Source organism: Prionailurus bengalensis, chromosome B3 (assembly GCF_016509475.1).
Source record: "Prionailurus bengalensis isolate Pbe53 chromosome B3, Fcat_Pben_1.1_paternal_pri, whole genome shotgun sequence".
Classification (NCBI taxonomy): Eukaryota; Metazoa; Chordata; class Mammalia; order Carnivora; family Felidae; genus Prionailurus; species Prionailurus bengalensis.
This window is the reverse complement of record NC_057355.1, coordinates 146,254,311-146,274,327: the sequence shown is the minus strand read 5'-3', so window position 1 is coordinate 146,274,327 and position 20,017 is coordinate 146,254,311. Positions and strand designations below refer to the sequence as shown.

The following is a 20,017-nucleotide window of genomic DNA, read 5'->3' as shown; positions in this document are numbered from 1 at the left end:
CAGAAGACTGAATATCCTTAGATCACTGCAGGGAGTGGTAAATGAGTTAAGACTTTTGTTATTCTGAAAGGCAACCAGCCAGTATCTGAACCAAAATTTTCCCCTCAGTGTCTTCCGTAGAGCGGTATTTCAACATGCAGACAAGGAAGCACGTGCACGGACATGGGAGCATTCATTTAGTCAGCAAATATCTACCGAACACCCAGCACATCGGAGGAACTTAGACACTAGAGGTGCAGCAGTAAACAAAACAAGGTCCTTGCCCTCATGAAAGTGTCGTCTAGTGAAGGAGACATAACAGATACACACACTCACCAGTGATATGGAGGTACAAGTTTAAAGCTAAGGGTATGGAGAACTCCAGGGAGAGAAGGTACCTTCGGACGATGTTTGTAATGGTTAAAACCTGAAAACAAATGTCAGAGGGAGGGCCAAGCCACGGCACGCTCCTACTCAGTGTGCATCTTTTTAAGGATGGCCAGGGCCATCTTCACGCTAATAGGCAAACATGTCCAAGATGTTAATTAAAAAAAAAAGGCAACTGCTGTGTGATATGCAAGATATGCTACCAATTATGTTTGCATTATCCGCATCTAATTTAATTGCCCTGCCGTCAGAAAGAAGACTGCACAATACCAATTCTTGAAATTTGAGGTTTACTTTAATAAAACGCTATCTGCCTCAAAGCCTACTCTTGCCTGCTATTAATAGTTACATCAACATTCTTTTGGTTACTGTTTACCTGATATTTACTCATTAATCCACTGAGCAAATTAATATTCAAGGCTGCCTCCGTGCCAGGCGCTGTTTTAAGCACTTGGGATAAAGCGGCTGGCAGACAGTCCTCATGGAGTTTACAGTCTAGTTGGGAGAAGAAAAATAAAGTAAAACATAGAACACGTCATTCAGAGATGAGCCCACAGAGAAAAATACCTGTGCAGCCAGGAGAGGAGATGGGGCGAGGGCGGCTGCAATATTAATAGGATGATAAGGCGACAATAAAACAAAGATCAGCGGAAAGACAGAGAAGGGCCATGCAGCCCTGGAGGGGAAAGATCTCCTGAACAAGGACACAGGAAAGGCCAGCCTTGAGGCAAGTGTGCCACAAGAGGCGGGAGGCGGAGGCAGCCCAGGAGAAGGGTGGGGGGCCCCGAGGTACGGGGAACAGGAGTTGTTTAGCGGGAAGGGCAGGGGGTAGGCTGCCGGCAGGGACGAATTACAGAGATTTGGGCTTTTGCTCTGAGGGAGATGGGTTTTGAGCCAGGACAGACAAACAGCAACATCAAACTCCTATTTTAACAGGACGGCTCAGACCGGGTGAAGTGGGGTGCGGTGACAGGGGTGGGTACTCAGAAGCGGGGAGACCACCGAACACAGGAGCACAGTAACCAAGGCCAGAGACGATGGGGCTCGGACCAGAGTGGCAACCGTGAGGGGGGAGCCACTCGAACGTGCTGGCATGGGGACGCCTGGCTGGCCCAGTTGGTGGAGCGTGTGGCTCTTGATCTTGGGGTTGTGAGTTCGAGCCCCGTGCAGGGTTTAGAGATTACTTATAAATAATATCTTTAAAGAATACGTATGCCGGCATGCTAGATCTGGGTATGAAAACACAGGAGTCGAGAACGTCTCCCCAGTTCCAGCTCCTGGGAAGACCAAACGAGCACACCACACTCTGTGCCTCAAAATGAAGCCACAAAGCCAGGACAGAGCACGTGAGCTGTTACCAGAGTCCCTGAAAGCACAGTACTGGGCAGATGGGAGAAAACGACCAGAATTCAGAGCAGCGGCAAGCAAACCAGAGGTGCATCTGCAATCATTTAACTCTGCCGTCCCCAAGTGCAGACACAGCACGGGCATAGACAGGGCGCCCCAGAAGCAGTTCTCGTGCCTCAGGGAGGACAGGGGACCCCACATGTTCAAAGTGAAGGCAGTCCCCAGATTTTGTGTTTCCAGGGGTCAGCAAGAGCCTCAAACTCTAAGGAGGGGAGACATCCTCTCCCAGAGGGTAGGGTGGACCCTCACTGCCTTCTTTCCTCCAGGGTCCTCCCATCGCTTGGCCCTGAATGTGAACGCCGGCAGCTGAACCGGCAGGAAGCGCATGGTGAAGCCGGGCAATAAAGCCGCAGGCTTGGGGCCGGGAGCCGCCTCAGGGACAGGAGAGCACCTGGGGAAGCGAGACCCCCAAGGCCGCCCAGAAGCCACTGGGCCGTACAAGCATGCGCTGACCCCAAAGAGCCCACCACGGACTGATGACTGAGGGCTGAGCTCCAGGATGGCCAACAGGTGGCACCCTGTAGGACAGACCGGGTGGCGCCGCGAGGGCTCTGAAAACCGGAGAGATCCCGAAACCTCACACAAGGCTGGCGGGAATTTGCCACCCGAACACGGCTGCTCAGCTGCAATCCCCGGAAGATTTAAACAAGCCCCCGGGTCCCGTAATACAGCATTCAAGATGCCCAGGACACACACAACTACCCAGCACGCGAAGACCCGGGAAAATCTCCAGGCTGGAGCGATGGCCACGTAGTTGGACACTGGCTATCCAACTTGGGTGTCCGACCCTACACCTCACACCAGCTTTAAATCACTTCCAAACCCATTCAACCACCCAGACACCTGCTTTTTCACACCTGTAAAGCTAATGTTCTCCTACACTTGATAATCTGGAATAGAGAAGCCTTCATAAACAAGAGCACAAAAAAAGAACAGTCAAAAAGGAAAATATCAATAAACTAACGTAAACTGTAAAACCTGAAGCTTATGAACAAGGGGCGCCTGGGTGGCTCAGCGGTTGAGCGGCCGACTTCGGCCCAGGTCATGATCTCACGGTTCATGAATTCGAGCCTTGTGTTGGGTTGTGCTGACAGCTCGGAGCCTGGAGCCTGCTTCAGATTCTGCGTCTCCCTCTCTCTCTGTTCTCCCCTACTCACACTCTGTCTCTCTCAAAAAATAAACATTAAAAAAATTTTTTTAAAAATGTCGGGCGCCCCGCAGCCTCAGTCAATTAAGCAGCCGACTTTGACTCGGGGCATGATCTCGTGGTTCATGAGTTTCAGCCCTGCGTCGGGCTCTGTGCTGACAGCTCGGAACCTAGAGCCTGCTTCGGATTCTGGGTCTCCCTCTCTCTTTGCCCCTCCCCTGCTCGTGCTCTGTCTCTCAAAAATAAACAAACATTAAAAAAAAAATACATGCATTAGTGTGTTTTAATTAAAATGATTTTATCAACTGCATCTCTAACAGCCGAAAGACAGAAGCAGCAGCGATCCAGGATTTTAAACCGAGTAGCAAAGGACTTAAAAGCAGAGGGCCGGGCCACCAGGCTCCTCCCGGTGAGGAATCCTCCCTGCGCCGCTATCAAATGCTGCCGAGCACTAACGAGGCCCCGACTGTAAACACGAACATTTGTCCCTGGCTCCTCAGCTTGCCCTCAGGTTTCCAAAATTTTGTTTTTCCAGACTTATTTTCTTATGCACTTCTCTACACACCTTAGAAGTTTATCTGCTCACCCTGTAAATGCTACAGTGCGATCTCACAGTGAGTATGAGAGATGGTACAATCTTCAGCTAACAAGACGCAGCCTGGAAAATGGTGACAGTGACCAAAAGAAACTGGCCAGTATCACAGTTTAAGCTTTCTGTCTTCCACACAAAATGCCTGGAGGCTGCAGTTCCTCAGAAACAACTCATTTGTTCAACGTACTAAAATGTTTAATAAAATCCAAGTTAGGGGCGCCTGGATGGCTCAGTCGGTTAAGCGTCCGACTTTAGCTCAGGTCATGATCTCGCAGGCAGTGAGTTCGAGCCCCATGTCGGGCTCTGTGCTGACAGCTCAGAGCCCGGAGCCTGCTTCGCATTCTGTGTCTCCCTCTCTCTCCGCCCCTCCCCTGCTCGTGCTCTGTGTCTCTCTCTCATAACTAAACGTTAAAAAAAAAAAATTTGTTTTAATCCAAGTTAATCTGGTTATAGCTTAATAAACAGAAAGGATTAACATGAAGGTACTTTCTCCACAAATCCTGATCCACGGATATTTCTGGTGTCCATCTACAAGGTAGCAGGGGCACGACTGTACTGATACCTGAGTTCTACTTCAATCAAACAATCTCAGGAGACAGGACAGAAAACATACCGGTGACAATAATATAAGCAGCACAGCCTGAGCACCAGAAACGCAGGCTCACACGTGGAAGACGGAAGGGAGGCGCGTGGAATGGAAGCTGAGCCGTAAGAGAAACTGTGAGGGCTACACCTGAGCAGGCGCCACAGGGGCAGCACAGGCGCCAGAGAAGTCTGCGGCGGGGGGTGTCTTTGAGGAGCTCTTTGCACAGCAGGTTCACCGATCTTCAAATCTCCCAAGGACGCCACCCCCCCGCCCGGCCCCGAAAAGGCCTTCCCCGACCTCCACAACAAACTACAAAGTGAATAAAGAACTACAAAGTGGATAAACGGAAAAGAAAGAGAATGAACATCTCAGAAGACAGAGTCTGTGTGAGCAACTCTGAGGGCAGAGGGAACACGACGACACGTGTCGGGAAGACACGCTCTGGGGCAGCGCCGGCAGGAAGGGGAAGGAAGCCACAGAAGGCCCCGAAAAGAAACGTGGCTCGTGTTCCACAGGCGCTATACTCCCGACGTTGCCGTCACCATCGCGGAGGCAAAAACCGTTTAAATTAAAGCAACAGCAAGGAGGTTATTCGAAGGGAGAAGTGTCAGGATTCATCGTAACTTCGGCAGAAAATCTGCGAGGACGTTTCTGTCCTGCCGAACTCGACCGCTTCCGTCCTCAGAGCGCCGCACACGATGCGATGTGAAAACCTGCCCGGTGAAGATGATGGATGCCGACAGCGGGCCACTTCTCACGTGTAAGGAACAGGGCTGTAGGCTGACCGCACACGTCACTCTTCATCACGCGTGACAAGCGGGTCTGATGGGAACCATGTCCATTCTTCACAGTTCATTTGAAGGAAAAGGCAACAGAAGAAACAAGTGGTATGAGAGGAAAAGCCGCTACGTAGTCACTGAACACAGAAGCAGAGAGTAAAAGGCCTGTGTGCCCTTCAGCCAGACACCCGCGGCCCCTGAAGGAAAGACCATCCCGCATCGCATCGGCCCTCGCCCCAACGGTAAGTGTGTTTCACCCTCGGCTCCAAAAGAAAACACTGCCATCGTCTTCTGTAGAATGAATGACAAGGTTTCGTTTTCAATTTCTCATGCTCTTAGATCTCTCTTTTCCCCTACCCTTAATCTATTATTACAGTTTCTCAAGAGAGTATAAACTACATTGTCAAGTCACCTACTTCAGCACTTACGTCCTCCGGCCTCACAACTGGCTCCAGCATACAAATTTCACTACCAGTTAGAGAGAGAAACGAGATGAATACAGAAAATAACCCTGACTAAACAGTCCACCTAGGACTGATACCAGCATTCTTCGCCTCTTTTGCTCCATCATAACGAATTTCCTCAGGACGGATATTTTGCAAATCGTCAAGACTGATCTGTTTTTTCTGCTCTCATTAGAGGGGACAGTGACCTGGCTTCTAGATGGCCTGAAAGTTAAGCAGAAGAATTAAAGCAGCGTGGTTATTTTTAGCTCTCTACAGGCATAAAAATACAGCCCTGAGCTGTGACCCACAGCAGAACATCACAGCACGCACCGTCCCCCCCGTAGCTGGGAGCGCGGCCCTGGTGCCTCCCGGAGCCGCTCCTCGCTGCATCACCGGAGCCGAGTCGGAGTGCATTTGGGACCAGAGCCTGTGGCTGCCGGCATCTTTTTCAAACAGACGGAGCTACGTTCAAAAGGCAGACCGTTATATAATTTGTGAAGATTAAACAGTAAGTTATTTTTGTCACTTCTTCTAGCTCACTTACAAGGTGAATTAATGAGCGTTCTCTCTAAACGAAGACATCACAACCTCATTCCTAACACAGAAATTGATTTATTTCAAATACAGTTTCAGTGGGTAAATAAGGAGGTTCATTCCTTCCAACAGGGGACGCATCCGGAAGAACAATACACGCCCAAGAAAAACATAGCTTCGTCACTAATTCAAGCAAACTCTTTGGCAACATCACCACATCGGATCCATCAACTTACCAGGTACGCTTTAAACCTTTTCTGCGCAAAACCTAAGTCAAAAGTGTGTGTGGAGGTAGAGCTTTCCTATACGTTAATGTTTTAAAGCCTCCTAAGAACTTTTAATAGCAAGTGCCAGTGTTATTTTCAGAAAATGTTCAGTCTGGAGATTATCTCTGACTTTGTGTATTTCACTTCTGCTTAGCTACATAATGTGTTTTCAAAGCTTGGTTTTTGGTACTGACCTAGTTAGAAATTAAAAGACTTTAATCCACATTCTAATCTCGTTTTGACCTGCATATCTAACCAGTGGAAAATTCACGCAGTTTCTGGCAAATTTACTGAAAAGAAACAGATGTGCTGATCAGAACCGCAACATTTTATACAAATAAACAAGTGAGAATATTCCCGTAGGCTGAGCATGCCACTTTTTGGCTGGATGAAATGGCCAAAATACGATGCCTACAAACCCGCACACTGTCCTGGCTCAGATGTAGTGACAAAGACCCTGCTTCGGGAATTAAAGTGGCATCTGAAGGAGCGAGAGAGACTAATACAAGAGATTGAAAATGAACAAAAAGTAAAAAAAACAGGAGTGGATTACAACTGGCTGAGAAACCACCAGAACGCCCACATGACCATCCCGGCTACTGAACAAAGACAGCTTGAAGTCCTTTGCTCACAAGTTCAACCTTGTCAGACCGGAACTATTCTCAGCAGGTAAAAATACTATGTTCTCTTTTGTGATTATCTGCTGCTGTCAAGTCTAAGTTCTTCATATATCTAGACTGGAAATCGTATTCTATCGGGTACATACTTTAATCACGTGCATCAAAAACCCAAAACCAAAATCCCCAAGGATAGGCTGGACAAAAATATCTTACTGGAAATATTTTTAAGTCACAGAGAATGTCTTTACTAGAAGCGTAATTTTAAAGGGATGAGCAGATTATTCACAAGGTAACTACTATGCAATTACGTTATTTCAGCTATATTTCAGAGATAAATGAATATGCACAGAAGGGAGTTTCTGAATTGAATATTCACTACTGCTTTCCCTCTAGATTTCGAGAAGTTTTAGCAGAAAATGATGTACTGCCATGGGAAATAGTCTACATCTTCAAGCAAGTTCTGAAAGATTTCCTAAACAGTGCTGACAAAGGCAACCAGCAGGAGGGCCTGGAAGAGTCAAGGAACACAGACTGTCCTGTACCTTCTGTGATGCCAGGCTCAAGCTCCAAGAGTTCAGACAAAGACGAAATACCCACTATTTCCAGTTACGTGGACAAAACCACAAAGAACAGGTTCCCAGCATTCTCACACAGAATATGGAACCTCCCATATTATTACCCATCAAGTTAAGTTACTTATAACCAGAGGAGTTTCTATGACCACCTTTAGAAGCAGAACTCTTAATATTAAAAGAAAAAGTGATGTGATTTCATGTTTTGTTGCAAAGTCAGATGTTACGTAGCGTTTAACTCTGCATCCTAGGTTTTAAGTAGTGTTCCTTTTTTAACCACTCTACAAATGCAATGTTTTATTAAACAGTCTACTTTTAACTAAAATGGTTCCAAATATTTTGAAAAAAATGTTTGAAGTATTTTCTTATACCTCAAACATCTCTCACAGGAACATAGGCATTTTATTTAGTATGAAACTGGACAAATTCTGTGTGGAAATTAGACATTAACCTTGGCTTTTATTCTGAAAGAAAGCTGTATAGAATAAAATAAATGACTGATGTGAATCTTACTTTTACAATAAAACACGGAGCGGCCTCCAGTCATAATCAGCGGGGAAGGGAGGATGGGCAGTCACAGAGAAGATAATGTGTAGTTTAAAGACTAAGTGATGCTTTACTCCAACACTCAGATTTGTTACTAATTACAATATTTTTTAATCACAACTAACGTTAAGGAAAGGCGTGAAAAAGAAACAGGGACATCTGGGTAGCTCAGTCGGTTGAGCGTCCGACCTCGGCTCAGGCCATGATCTTGCAGTCTGTGAGTTCGAGCCCCCATCAGGCTCGCTGCTGTCAGTGCAGAGCCCACTTTGAATCCTCTGTCTCCCTCTCTCTGCTCCTGCCCTGCTTGTGTGCACATGCTCGCTCGCTCGCTCTCTCTCTCAAAAATAAATAAAACATTTTATAGATAAATAAATAAATAAATAAATAAGGAAATAGAGCACTATATTATATCAACAAAGAGAAACAGACTGGGTTCATTTAAGATGGCAAATATTCAGGGTGCCTGGTGGCTCAGTCAGTTAAGCAGCTGACTCTTGATTTCAGCTCAGGTCATGATCTCTTGGTTTGTGAGTTCAAGCCTCACATCTCGCTCTACACGGACAGTGCAGAACCTGCTTGGGATTCTCTCTTCCTCTCTTTCTGCCCCTCCCCACTCACCCTTGCTCACTCTCTCTGCCTCCCTCCCTCCCTCCCTCTCAAAATAAATAAAATAAAATACTTAATATTTAATATGCAAAATTCAACATTTCATAATTTCATTCAAGGAGAAAACTCATCATTGGGGTTTTTTTATTAAGTGCTAGAATCTTTATCACTTTTTTTTTAATGTTTATTTATTTTTGAGAGACAGAGACAGAGCATGAGTGGGGGAGGAGCAGAGAGAGAGGGAGAGACAGAATCTGAAGCAAGCTCCAGGCTCTGAGCTGGCAGCACAGAGCGCGACGCGGGGCTCGAACCCATGAACCATGAGATCATGACCTGAGCTGAAGCTGGACGCTTAACCGACTAAGCCACCTAGGCTCCCCTAGAATTTTTATCACTCTTAAAAGTAAGTCCAAGGAACCCAATGTTTACAACTTTACACTTGGGATTTTATCGTTTTCTTCCATCTAAAAGGAAAACATATTCAGGACCAGAACTGAATACACACCCCAAACAAACCCTTCTGACCTGTTTTCTCCTGTACTCTCAGACAACATCCACAGCATCCTGAGCAGGCTTCAACTTGGTCTTTAATCCTAACCATGCAGTGAATGGTGTCAACCCGACCAGGGTTTAATAAGACAAGGTAAAGGGAAACACAGCTCTAAGTGGATCTGAAATAGACCCCTCTCGTTCCTGTTCCCTTGTGGTTCTGTGTTCACAAGCTAACTAGCAAGGGCTCTTCCAGCACTGAGAAATTTGAATGGAAACTATTTGTGGGAGAGCTGACTGTCCCCAGAAGTGCATAACTGCTTATTATCCAGTGAATACAGAAAACAGCACACAAAAGTTTTCATATTATCACCTTAATGGTGGGAACAAAATGTCTGTTTTAAACAGCTTGGAGTGGTCTATGATGCAGCCCCAGAAGTGGCAACCTCACCATGTAGATGAGGAAATGTACACCACAAAGAGACACAGAACACTCCATTCTTCCCCCCCCCCCCCCAGGGCACCTTAATCAGCCACCACACAAAAGAAATGACCAAGCACATCCCTTTGGAGATGGCCACTCTCCCTGTCCAGACAGGAAGAAGAGGACGGTCTTCAGTCCCCGCTGTCAGAAGCTTCCTACGACTGAAAAAGCTACAGACACTTCGGTGACCCACTAGTCCAAGAGGAAAATGAACCCATGCTGCTCTAAGTTGCCCACGATGCAGTCAATTCCACAGCCAGACTTTAAAGAGAAATGGAGGGGCGCCTGGGTCACTCAGTTGGTTAAGCGTCCAACTTCAGCACAGGTCATGATCTCATCGTTCATGGGTTCGGGCCCCAAGGTGGGCTCTGTGCTGCCAGCTCAGAGCCTGGAGCCTGCTTCAGATTCTGTGTCTCCTTCTCCCTCGGCCCCTTCCCCGCTCACATTCCGTCTCTCTCTCTCTCTCAAAAATTAACATTAAAAAAAAATCTTAAGGGGCACCTGGGTGGCTCACTCCGTTAAGCCTCTGACGCTTGGTTTCAGCTCAGATCATGATCTCACGGTTCAGGGGTTCAAGCCCCACATCGGGCTCTGCGCTCATGGTGCAGAGCCTACTTGGGATTCTCTTTCTCTTTCTCCCTCTCTCTCTGCTACTCCACTTGTACTGTCTCTGTCTCTCTCAAAATTAAATAAACTTAAAAAAAACTTTTAAGTAGAAGTAAATAAACAGGAATGGAAAAAATACACTGCATTTTGGTAGACAGAATCTCTCTCTTTGTTTTGGCAATAGCGTAACAACCATGAGAGCACTGGTGTATGTAATTTAAAACTACAGTTGTTTAGAGGCTCCTGGGTAGCTCAGTCAGTGAAACATCTGACTCTTGGTTACAGCTCAGGTGGAGCTCCACCTCAGGATCTGTGCTGACAGGGCGGAGCCTGCTTGGGGTTCTCTCTCTCCCTCTCTCTCTCTCAAAATAAACTTCAAAAAAAAAAAAAAACTACAGTTGTTGCTCGAAAATCTACAAATCAAATAGAAATTTTAACACAAATGACTTCCTAAATATTAACAGATCTCATTCCATACGTTGGCCTGTTTCTAAAACCGGCAAGAAAATGAGGGTCAAAAACATTAGGGGTGCAAATGGGGGAAAGAACTACCAGGAAGGCTTTAGGCATGTTGTATAAAGAGAAAGTATTGGCTCAGTGGCTAAAAGCTTTGGCTAGAAAATACTAAGGTGCGGGGGGGGGGGGGGGGGGTGCCGGTGTGGCTCGGTCGGTTGGGTGTCCAACTTCAGCTCAGGTCATGATATGGTTTGTGAGTTCGAGCCCCACATTGGGCTCTGTGCTGACAGCTTGGTGCCTGGAGCCTGCTTCAGATTCTCTGTGTCCTTCTCTCTCTGCCCCTCCCCCACTTGTGTGTGCACTCTCTCCTTCTCTCTCTCTCTCTCAAAAATAAATAAATGTAAAAAAAATAGTGAGGTGCGATATACATTAATCCACATAAAAGTACTCTGTGTATCTGACACATCATAAGCTCTCAAAAGTTAGCAGATTTTTTTAAATGTTTGTTTTTGAGAGAAAGAGAGAGCACACTCACATGGGAGGGGCAGACAGAGGGAGGGACAGAGGATCTGAACTGGGCTCTGTGCTAACAGCGCAAAGCCCAATGTAGGGCTCAAATTCATGGGCCATGAGATCATGACCTGAGCCAAAGTCAGATTCTTAACCGACTGAGCCACCCAGGCGTCCCTCAGAACTGAGCATTATTTAACCAGCCCAATCCATTTAGTAGTGTTTAAGTCATTCTTTCACATGCCAGGTGCTGTGTGCAAAGCACTGTATACATACACTCATTTAATCCTTTCCTTGAAAGTAGTATCACTCCCACTCGACACATGAACAAACAGCCTCAGACAAGTTCAATGGCTGTCCAACGTCAGTGAACAACAAGGCAGGGACTGGCATCTGTCGGGTCCCTGCACTGTGTCCAGCCCCAACTTAACCTCTGAGCTCCAAATGCATACAGTCAGTTGTTTACCTGACACCTCCTCTTGGATGCCCACAGGTAACCAAGGTCACAGAGATTTGTTTTCTAAAAGGATAAATACAAATCAAGAAAAGGAACAAAGGAATCAAAGCAACACACGTACACACAAAAAAGCACAGCTCTTTAGACACTTCAGCTCAGTAAACAACAATGCCACCAAGCCATCCAATTCTTAGAGAATCCCAGAGCCAGAAATCTCAGAATCATTCTCGATGGTGGAGGGACCAAAAACACATCACAAAGAAGACTTGGGGCACATGGTAAGTGCTTTAGAGGAGAAAACAATGTTGAGAGAGACTACAGAGGTGGAGACAGGAGGTGTGGGAGGATTTGTGCAGCTGTGGAGGCCACAGGAGGCCCGTACAAGGAGCAGACATCGGGACAGAGCCCGGAATGGTGAAGGCGGTCCCAGGAAGAAACAAAGCAGAGGGAGACGGAAAAGGGCAGGCACTCCGGGAAGAAGAGTAGAGACAGAAGCCCCAGGGTGGAAGTGAGTTTGGGGTCTTCAAGACACAGAAAAAATAAATGCCAATGTGGCCAGAGGGCAGCAGCAGATTAGGCAGATGTCAGCTGGAAGAAAGCTCGGTTAGTCATAACAGAGTCTACATTTTATTCTAATGACAATCTAGCCACAGATAGTTGCACACGTACTCAAAAAACCTTAGATGTGAGTGTTGACTCAAGAATTTGCTCATTTACCAAACATTAACTGATCATCCACTTCGTGCCAGGCATTCTTCTAGGTGCTAGAATATTCGGGGGGCAAGGATGGGAAGTGAGGAGAATAAAAATAGAAGGCTTTTGCAATAATGCAGGAAAGAGAGGATGGTTCATCTAGGCCAGGTTGGTGAAAGCACAAACGGGGAAGTGCACTCTTATTCTGGAAAAATCTGCCAGGATATTCTAATTTTCATCGGATTATACACACACACACACACACACACACACACACACACACCCCTTAGGAAAATCAGCTGTGGTCAGAGGCGTATGACAGATTTCGCAATTCAGTCAAAGCAGGAGCAGATAAGGAAGCCATACTCATTTCTAGCATATCATAAGACCTCAAGAATTGGGACCTAACCAAGGCAGTCCATTCATGCAGATACCTGGGCCCCTACTATGTGCCAGGCACTACACCAGGAGGCAGAGATTCAGTGATAAAACGTTCCCCCAAAAAGTTCTCATGTGGAGAAAACAACAGAAAGCAATTCCATACAAGTACTAAGAGATGTGGACGCAGGGCACCAGGCAAGTGGTTATTCACAAAGGGGAGGTGGCCACCCGCCTGGTTTTCCCGAGCCTTCCAGGCGTTCCTTCTCACTCTTCTTTATTCCATCTCGTCAACTTCTCAACATTCAAGGGGTCCAGGCTTGGGTCCTTGGACCTCTTCTCTCTGCACTCACCCACTAGGATCCACCACCCATAGTCTGGGTGAGCTCATTGGTCTCCAAGCCTTAAACTGAACCCCCAAACATCTAGTTCCAGCCAGGCTTCCTTCCTCAGTTCCAGACTGCCTGTGTTTACTGTCATCTAACAGTCATGTCAAGTTAACACGTCCAAATCAAAAGTCTCCCCATACACCAGCTCCTCCCGTGGTCCTGCCTTTCTCCGTCGATGGCAACACATTCCAGCTGCTCGGCCAAGAACCTTGGTGTCCCCGTTATTGCTTCCCCACTCATGTTCTGTATCTGATCCAGCTACAAAGTCCTCGCTTGTGTCTTAGGAATACATCCAAACTGCATACTGCTTACCGCCTCCAATGCCACAGTCCTGGTCTAACCCACCATCCTCTCTTCTTACATGATGTATTAGCGGGCATTCTCCAGAGAAACTAAACCAACAGATGTGTATAGAGAAAGAGAGATTTACTTCTAGGAATTAGCTCATGAGATTGTAGAGACACAAGTCCAAAATGTGCAGGCTGGGCCAGCAGACTGGAAACCTGAGAAGGAGTTGCAGCCCGAGTCTGAAGGGACTTGGCAGAATTCCTTCTTGTTTTAGGAGGTAAATCTTCGTTCTAGCCAGGTCTTCAAATGATTTGATGAGGCCCACCCACAATTTGGAAGGTAATCTGCCTTACTCAAAATCTATCAATTTAAATGTTCGTTTCATCCAAAAAGCACCTTTTTTTTTTTTTTTTTTTTTTTTTTTTCCTGTAGACACGAGTTTATTAGAGGGGCCAGGGTCAGAGTGGGTACAGTTGGGAGGAGGGGACTGGGGGGCCTGGGCAGCACTGCCAGCCCGTGGCCAATAAGACAGAAGGCCGGGGGGGGGGGGGGTGGGGGGGGGGGGGGGGGGGGGGGGGGGGGGGGGGGGGGGGGGGGGGGGGGGGGGGGGGGGGGGGTGGGGGGGGTCGGGGGGGCCCGCAGCCGGTAGGGCTTGGGTCAGCAGACAAGCAGGCGGGCTGCTCTTCACCCTGCAAATATCAGCGCCTAGGGACATCCAGAATCATGTTGGGCCAGGGGCACCGGGTGACTCAGCTGGTTAAGCGTCCAACTTTGGCTGAGGTCACGATCTCGAGGTTCATGGGTCTGAGCCCCGCATTGGGCTCTGTGCTGACAGCTCAGAGCCTGGAGCCTGCTTCGGATTCTGTGTCTCCCTCTCTGTCTGCCCCTCCCCCTCTCACACACTGTCTCTCTCTCAAAGATAAATACACATTAAAAAAAATTTTTTTTTCAACGTTTATTTTTGGGCCAGAGAGAGACAGAGCATGAATGGGGGAGGGGCAGAGAGAGAGGGAGACACAGAATCGGAAACGGGCTCCAGGATCCAAGCCATCAGCCCAGAGCCTGACGCGGGGCTCGAACTCCCGGACCGCGAGATCGTGACCTGGCTGAAGTCGGACGCTTAACCGACTGCGCCACCCAGGCGCCCCTACACATTTTTTAAAAAAAGCTTTTTTTTTTTTTAATCATGTTGGGCCAAATATCAGCACAACTGTCCAGCCAAGCTGACATCTAAAGCGATGTCACAGATGATATTAATGGACTCTTCCCTGATCCCCCGTTACTGCCCTGGGCCCGCTGCAGTCCATTCCACACAGCAGTGATCATGTTAAAGCCAGAAGTCACATCACCCCACAGCTCTGGTCAAAACCCCAGAGTGCCTTCCAATGGCCCCCCAGTAGCCTCAGATGAAGCAGCAGAGTCCTTCGTGGTTTCAGAAATAATCGTGGACCCAGCTCCGTGCCCCCAGAGCTCCCCTATTCTCTCTCTCTCTCTCACTCTCTCTCTCTCTCTCTCTCTCTCTCTCTCTCAGCCACTCCCCTCCGGGGCATTGAATTACATAGAGAACACTGTAATTCATGGGAAAGTGGCCTAACAAACTAAATCTGTAAACAGACAAAAAGGTCTTTAAAAAGCACGGCTTTTGTGGTCAACAGAAAACCGCAACTCCCGGAGGATAACACGTACACACACTAACGTGTGCAAAGCCTACATACCGAAAAGCAACAAGCGAGAAGTGCAAAGTAACATATGCTGGAGTCAGACAGCCATCCTACCACATAATAAATAGGCGGACGGGGATCGGTTTCTCAACTTAGCTGATCCTCAGCTATAAAATGGGACCTCCCTTGTCTGTCGGAAGGACAGACTGCTGTGCTTCCTGTCACCTGACGCGGTGCTCAACACAGTGGGCACTCAACTTACCTGAGAGATACCGAGAAGGGAAAACTGAATTAGGTAAAAGGAATCACCAGATAGGTGATTTGAAATGGGGAGTTTCTATGGGAAAGCTTTCTCTGGGACAACATACATTTGGAGGTGCCAAAGAGTCTCGTGTTTTCTACTTCTCTTCTCTATTCTTAATGCCGGTAGTCATTACTCACATGACTCATGAAGCTGGTTTAACAACGCTCTCGTGGACTGGACTCCAGAGACTCAACGCAAACTGATCGTACCCTGATCGTCCCTCCCAAATACAGTTTCACTGTGGGCTATCCTATACTTCAAAACCTGTCTTCCTCTATGTCAGATGTTTTCTCACCAACATCAAAACCTCATTCAAACTCTCCTTTCTGGAAAGACCTCAGGTCAACAAGTATCTGAGCATCAGCTGTGCGCCTGCCATGGGGCAGAGGGTGTCTTTATGGTCAGCTCACCCTACATCAACCCCAGGTCTACCACTGTATCAGTTTCCTGTTGCTGCCATACCAAATTATCAATAATCCAGCAGTTCAAAACAACACAAATTGATTATTTCATAGTTTCTGTTAATCAGTAGTGCAGGTGGACACAAGTAGGTCCTCTGCTTAGAGTCCCGTAAGGCCAAAATCAAGGTGTTGGCAGGACTGCGTTCACTACCAAAGGCTCATTCAGGGTCGTTGGCCAAATTCAGTTCCTTGAAGTTGTAGGACAGAGGTCCCTGTTTCCCTGCTGGCCATCAGCCGGGATCCCACCTTTGCTCCTAGCTGTCCACATTCTTCTCCTGCTTCCTTTGTGGTCGGTCCTGTCTAACACCAACTGGTCCAGTCCGTCTCGTGTTTCAAATCCCTGCTTTTAAGGGCTCGTGTCATTAGACAATCCAGGTAATCTCCCTATTTTAGAATCTATAAACTTAGTTACATCCGCAAAATCCCTCTTTCCTGTAACAGAACACAGTCACAGGGTCCCGTGGTTATCTTTGGAAAGGGGTAGAGGCTCTTTCTACCTACCGTGACTATTTATTTCAGGAAGTTATTGGGCAAGGCACTTTACCACACAAGTCTGTTTCCTCAACTACAAAATTAAGTTACTGCCATCAATCTCAGGGGGTTATTTCAAGGACTAAATAACGTAGCTGTATTTGAGTGCCCACTACACAGCAGAGCCTCCGCCTTAGATATGCACGTGGTAAGGGCCCAGGAAGGGCCTTTCAGAGAAGTACTGCTCAGACTCAAAGCACTACACAAACAAATCTCAATGTTATTTGCCTATTTCTAGCTACGTACAGAAGTTGAAACGTTTATGGCGATTTTACAAAGTAATTTTACTTGATAATTATAATTAATATTTTAAGTGGGGCTTGTATTTTCTTTTTTCCCTCCCATTACTCTGAAATTTCATTTTTATTGATTTTTCAAAGTCTTAATCCACCAAAGACTGGAAATTGTAACAACTGGTCCTCAGTAGTTAGAACATTTAAATCTATACTTTTAGTTTCTGAAAAGGGCAATGATAATTTACTTGCACTACCACAATAAGTTATTTAGAAGCAACACAGCTCTGCCCGTTACAAGCAGAGGAGGCTTAAGGAGAGAGGGTAGCCTACAGGATTACTCACTAGAGCAATTCAAGGGGAAAGAGTACAAAAGCAGCAACAAAAAAGCCACTCTAAAGCTGCACAAGGGTCTCTTTGTCCCCTCCCCGCCTCCAAGAACAGGTTTACTAAAGATCCCAAGTAGTCCTTGACTCTGCAAAGGCTTGAAGCTTGTCTACAGAGGCTTGAAGCAATCCCATGAAAACCTGACGGGGCCAACCAACAAGAGAAACTTTCTCAAAAACTAAAAAACTGGGGCGCCTGGGTGGCTCAGTCGGCTAAGCGTCCGACTTCGGCTCAGGTCATGATCTCCCCGTTCAGGAGTTGGAGCCCCGCGTCGGGCTCTGTGCTGACAGCTCAGAGCCTGGAGCCTGCTTCGGATTCTGTGTCTCCCTCTCTCTCTGCCCCTCCTCAGCTCGTGCCCTGTCTCTCTCTCAAAAATAAACAAACATCACAAATAAAAATAAAAAACTAAAAAACCAAAACCACCCTCTCAACTGAAAAAGGTGTTGAATATGGGGGGGGGGGGTCCGAGCACTGACACAGACACTCCAAGATGGGAGTACTTCCATAGTGGCCCGCTTTAGAGAGGGAACAGGTGTTTCGGTACACCAGGCTGGGTCTTCTAAAACCAGATGCCCTCCTCTTGCCTTTTTATTTCCACCAAAATCATGTGAACAGATGAACCAAGAGCAGTTGCTTAAGTTAAAAAAAAAAAAAAACAGTGGGAGAAGGAGCGTTCATAAAACCGAACGAAGATCCAGCTTTCCAGCTCCTTGGTATTCACCCAAATGGACTGAAAACGTTTGACCCACAAAAACCTGCCAGAAATGGTTACCACAGCTTTACTCATCACTGCAAAACTTGAAAGCCACCAGCATCCTTCAGGAGGGAAATGCACAGACTGTGGTACATCCAGACAATGGAATATCATTCAACACGTGTTTAAAAAAAAAAAAAAAAAAGGGTGGGGGCGCCTGGGTGGCTCAGTCGGTTAAGCGTCCGACTTCAGCCAGGTCATGATCTCGCGGTCCGTGAGTTCGAGGCCCGCGTCGGGCTCTGTGCTGACAGCTCAGAGCCTGGAGCCTGTTTCAGATTCTGTGTCTCCCTCTCTCTGAGCCTCCCCTGTTCATGCTCTGTCTCTCCCTGTCTCAAAAATAAAGAAAAAAGAAAAAAGAAAAAGAAAAAAGCTACCAATCCATGAAAAAACATGGAGAAAACTTAAACACATATTACAAAATCAAAGTAGCAGATGTGAAAAGGCTAAACAGGCCTGATTCTAACTATAAGACACTCTGGAAAACGCAACACTACGGATAGTGAAAGGATCAGTGGTTGCCAGGGCTGGGGGGGGAGTGGGAGGGGTAAAGAGGCAGAGCACAAAAGGCAGTGGAACTATTCTGTATGGTGGTGGATACAGGTTCATACACCTGTCCACAACCACAGACCACAACACTAAGATTGAACCCTCATCGTCACTACGGACTCTGGTTAACGATAACGTATCCACATCGGCTCGTCAATTGTACAATGACACACACAAAAAAAGACATTAACAACAGGGAAACGTTGGCGGGGGTGAAGAAGGTACTTGGGATTATGCTCAACCTTTCTGTAAATGTAAACTGCTCTCAAAAATAGCTTATTAATTTAAAAAAAAAAAAAAAAGTTAAAAAGTGAACCTAATTCTGGAGTGGCTCAACTTCCAGGAGAGTTAACCAGGCCTAGGTCACGGGGTGGTCCAGCCGGGGGCCAGGGACGTAGTCATGGAGAGTCTGGGGAGGAGCAAGGGCTCGGGCCTCACACCAACCCCCAGACGCTCCCCCACTGCCGGCCTCGCTCCCACCCCTGGCCGGGCCTGGGCTTCGCACCCACCCTCGGCCTCCTACCTCCCGGACGCTGCCGGCTGGGCCCCAGTCTGGGCCCCGGCTGCTGGGCCGAAGCGGGGGGGCGCGTCCCTGCGCCGCGCCTCGTCCCTGGCCGCCTCGGCCGGGAAGGCGGGCGGTGAGCCCAGCAGTTCCACATCCGTCACGGTCTTGCCGATGGTGAACCAGTCGTTGATCTGGTCGACGGTGAGCTTGCGCAGCATGCTCCCGGCACGGCGACGACGCCACCTCAACTGCCCAGCGGAGCGGCGGGAACAGACGACGCCAAGAACGCGAAGGCGCGTCGGGGCACGGTGGGAACGCGGCCCCACCCCGCCCGGGCCCTCCAATCAGGATGTGCCAGCGCTCGCACGGCGGAACCTCGTGCCGCCGGCCCCGCCCCTCGGCGCCGCGCTAGGCCTGTTGGGAGCACTGGCAGCCCGGCGCCTGCGCTGTCGGCCGCGTCGCTCTTCCTGACGTTGGGGAACGCCTGAGCCACTGCGGCGGTCCCCGAGTCGGCGAGGTGAGTCCCTCGAAGCTGCTCTGCGTTTTAGGGGCCTGGGCCGGGGCATCAGCGGATCCAGGAGGTGCAAGAATTTGGTCTTGACTTGCTCTCCACAGTTCCCTCTGCGGTTACGTCCGCGGCTTGGCGCTCCAGGCCGAGAAGGGCCAGACATTGATGGAGCACCTGCTGTGTGCCAGGCTCGGCGCAGAGCTGCCGGGGTACCACGCTGGGAGACCTCAAGGTGGGAGATGGAAGGCAAACAGGAGGAGGGGGTTGAGTGTATATTGTCCAGGTAAACAGCTGGCTGCTGAACTGGGACACCTTGCACCTTACCTGGGGAACAGAAGTAAGGTCAGGAAAGATTTCTGGGAGAAAGTGACCCCAAAGTGAACATCTGCAGGGTAACCAGGAGCGAGGCAGGTGAAGGACGACTGCAGGGGGAGGACTCCCAGGGAACGTACTCCATGGGCGGAGGCCTGAAGGCACATGCCACTAAGGCCTGATCTGCAGGCCTGGAAGAAGTTCTCTTGGGCCACAACATGACTAAAGTCCTCTCCTTCTTTCCTAAACCTGCATCTGGGGTACGGTGTCTTGCACACGGCTAGATGGAAAGAGGTGGCCAGAGGTACAGATTTGGTGGTCATCAGCAAATGAACGGTGGTTAAGACCCTGAGAGCAGCTGAAATGGCCCAGGCCGAGCGCTAGAAGAATGAAGGTGGAGGACAAAACCCTAGGAAACAGCCTGAAAGATGAGGCAGAGGTGGGGGGATCCAGCAAAGATCTACAAAGGCAGGGAGATGACACGGAGAACAAGACAAGTGGCATGATTGCCTGCCGGCCATCATTCCATTCTTTTCTCCGGAAAGACACATGTGAATGAATAGGTGGAAGACATCAGGAGCGTAGTGCTGACCAACGT

The 20,017-nt window shown here is 48.2% G+C and overlaps 2 protein-coding genes across 5 annotated transcripts in view; one reads left to right on the top strand and one right to left on the bottom strand.

Annotated features, from left to right (window-relative positions):
- Nucleotides 1-18,877, bottom strand: part of TDRD9 (tudor domain containing 9) — a 118,260-nt gene extending 99,383 nt beyond the window's left edge. The window contains exon 1 of the mRNA XM_043554410.1: nucleotides 18,618-18,877. Within this exon, the coding sequence (XP_043410345.1) occupies nucleotides 18,618-18,817 (200 nt within the window). The 5' untranslated portion in view covers nucleotides 18,818-18,877. The remainder of the gene's footprint in view (nucleotides 1-18,617) is intronic.
- Nucleotides 4,022-7,822, top strand: RD3L (RD3 like). Of its 4 annotated transcripts, none has more exons than XM_043554412.1 (5): nucleotides 4,022-4,858; nucleotides 4,950-5,831; nucleotides 5,990-6,096; nucleotides 6,487-6,792; nucleotides 7,137-7,822. In XM_043554412.1, exons 4-5 carry the CDS (start codon nucleotides 6,494-6,496, stop codon nucleotides 7,432-7,434), a joined length of 597 nt encoding a protein of 198 aa, XP_043410347.1. In that variant the 5' UTR covers nucleotides 4,022-4,858; nucleotides 4,950-5,831; nucleotides 5,990-6,096; nucleotides 6,487-6,493; the 3' UTR covers nucleotides 7,435-7,822. The 4 variants fall into 4 exon arrangements, with proteins under 4 accessions (XP_043410347.1, XP_043410349.1, XP_043410348.1 ...); XM_043554414.1 differs by having other exon boundaries at nucleotides 4,022-5,119; nucleotides 5,590-5,831; XM_043554413.1 differs by having other exon boundaries at nucleotides 4,022-5,119; nucleotides 5,263-5,831.
- Nucleotides 18,878-20,017: the final 1,140 nt, after the last annotated feature.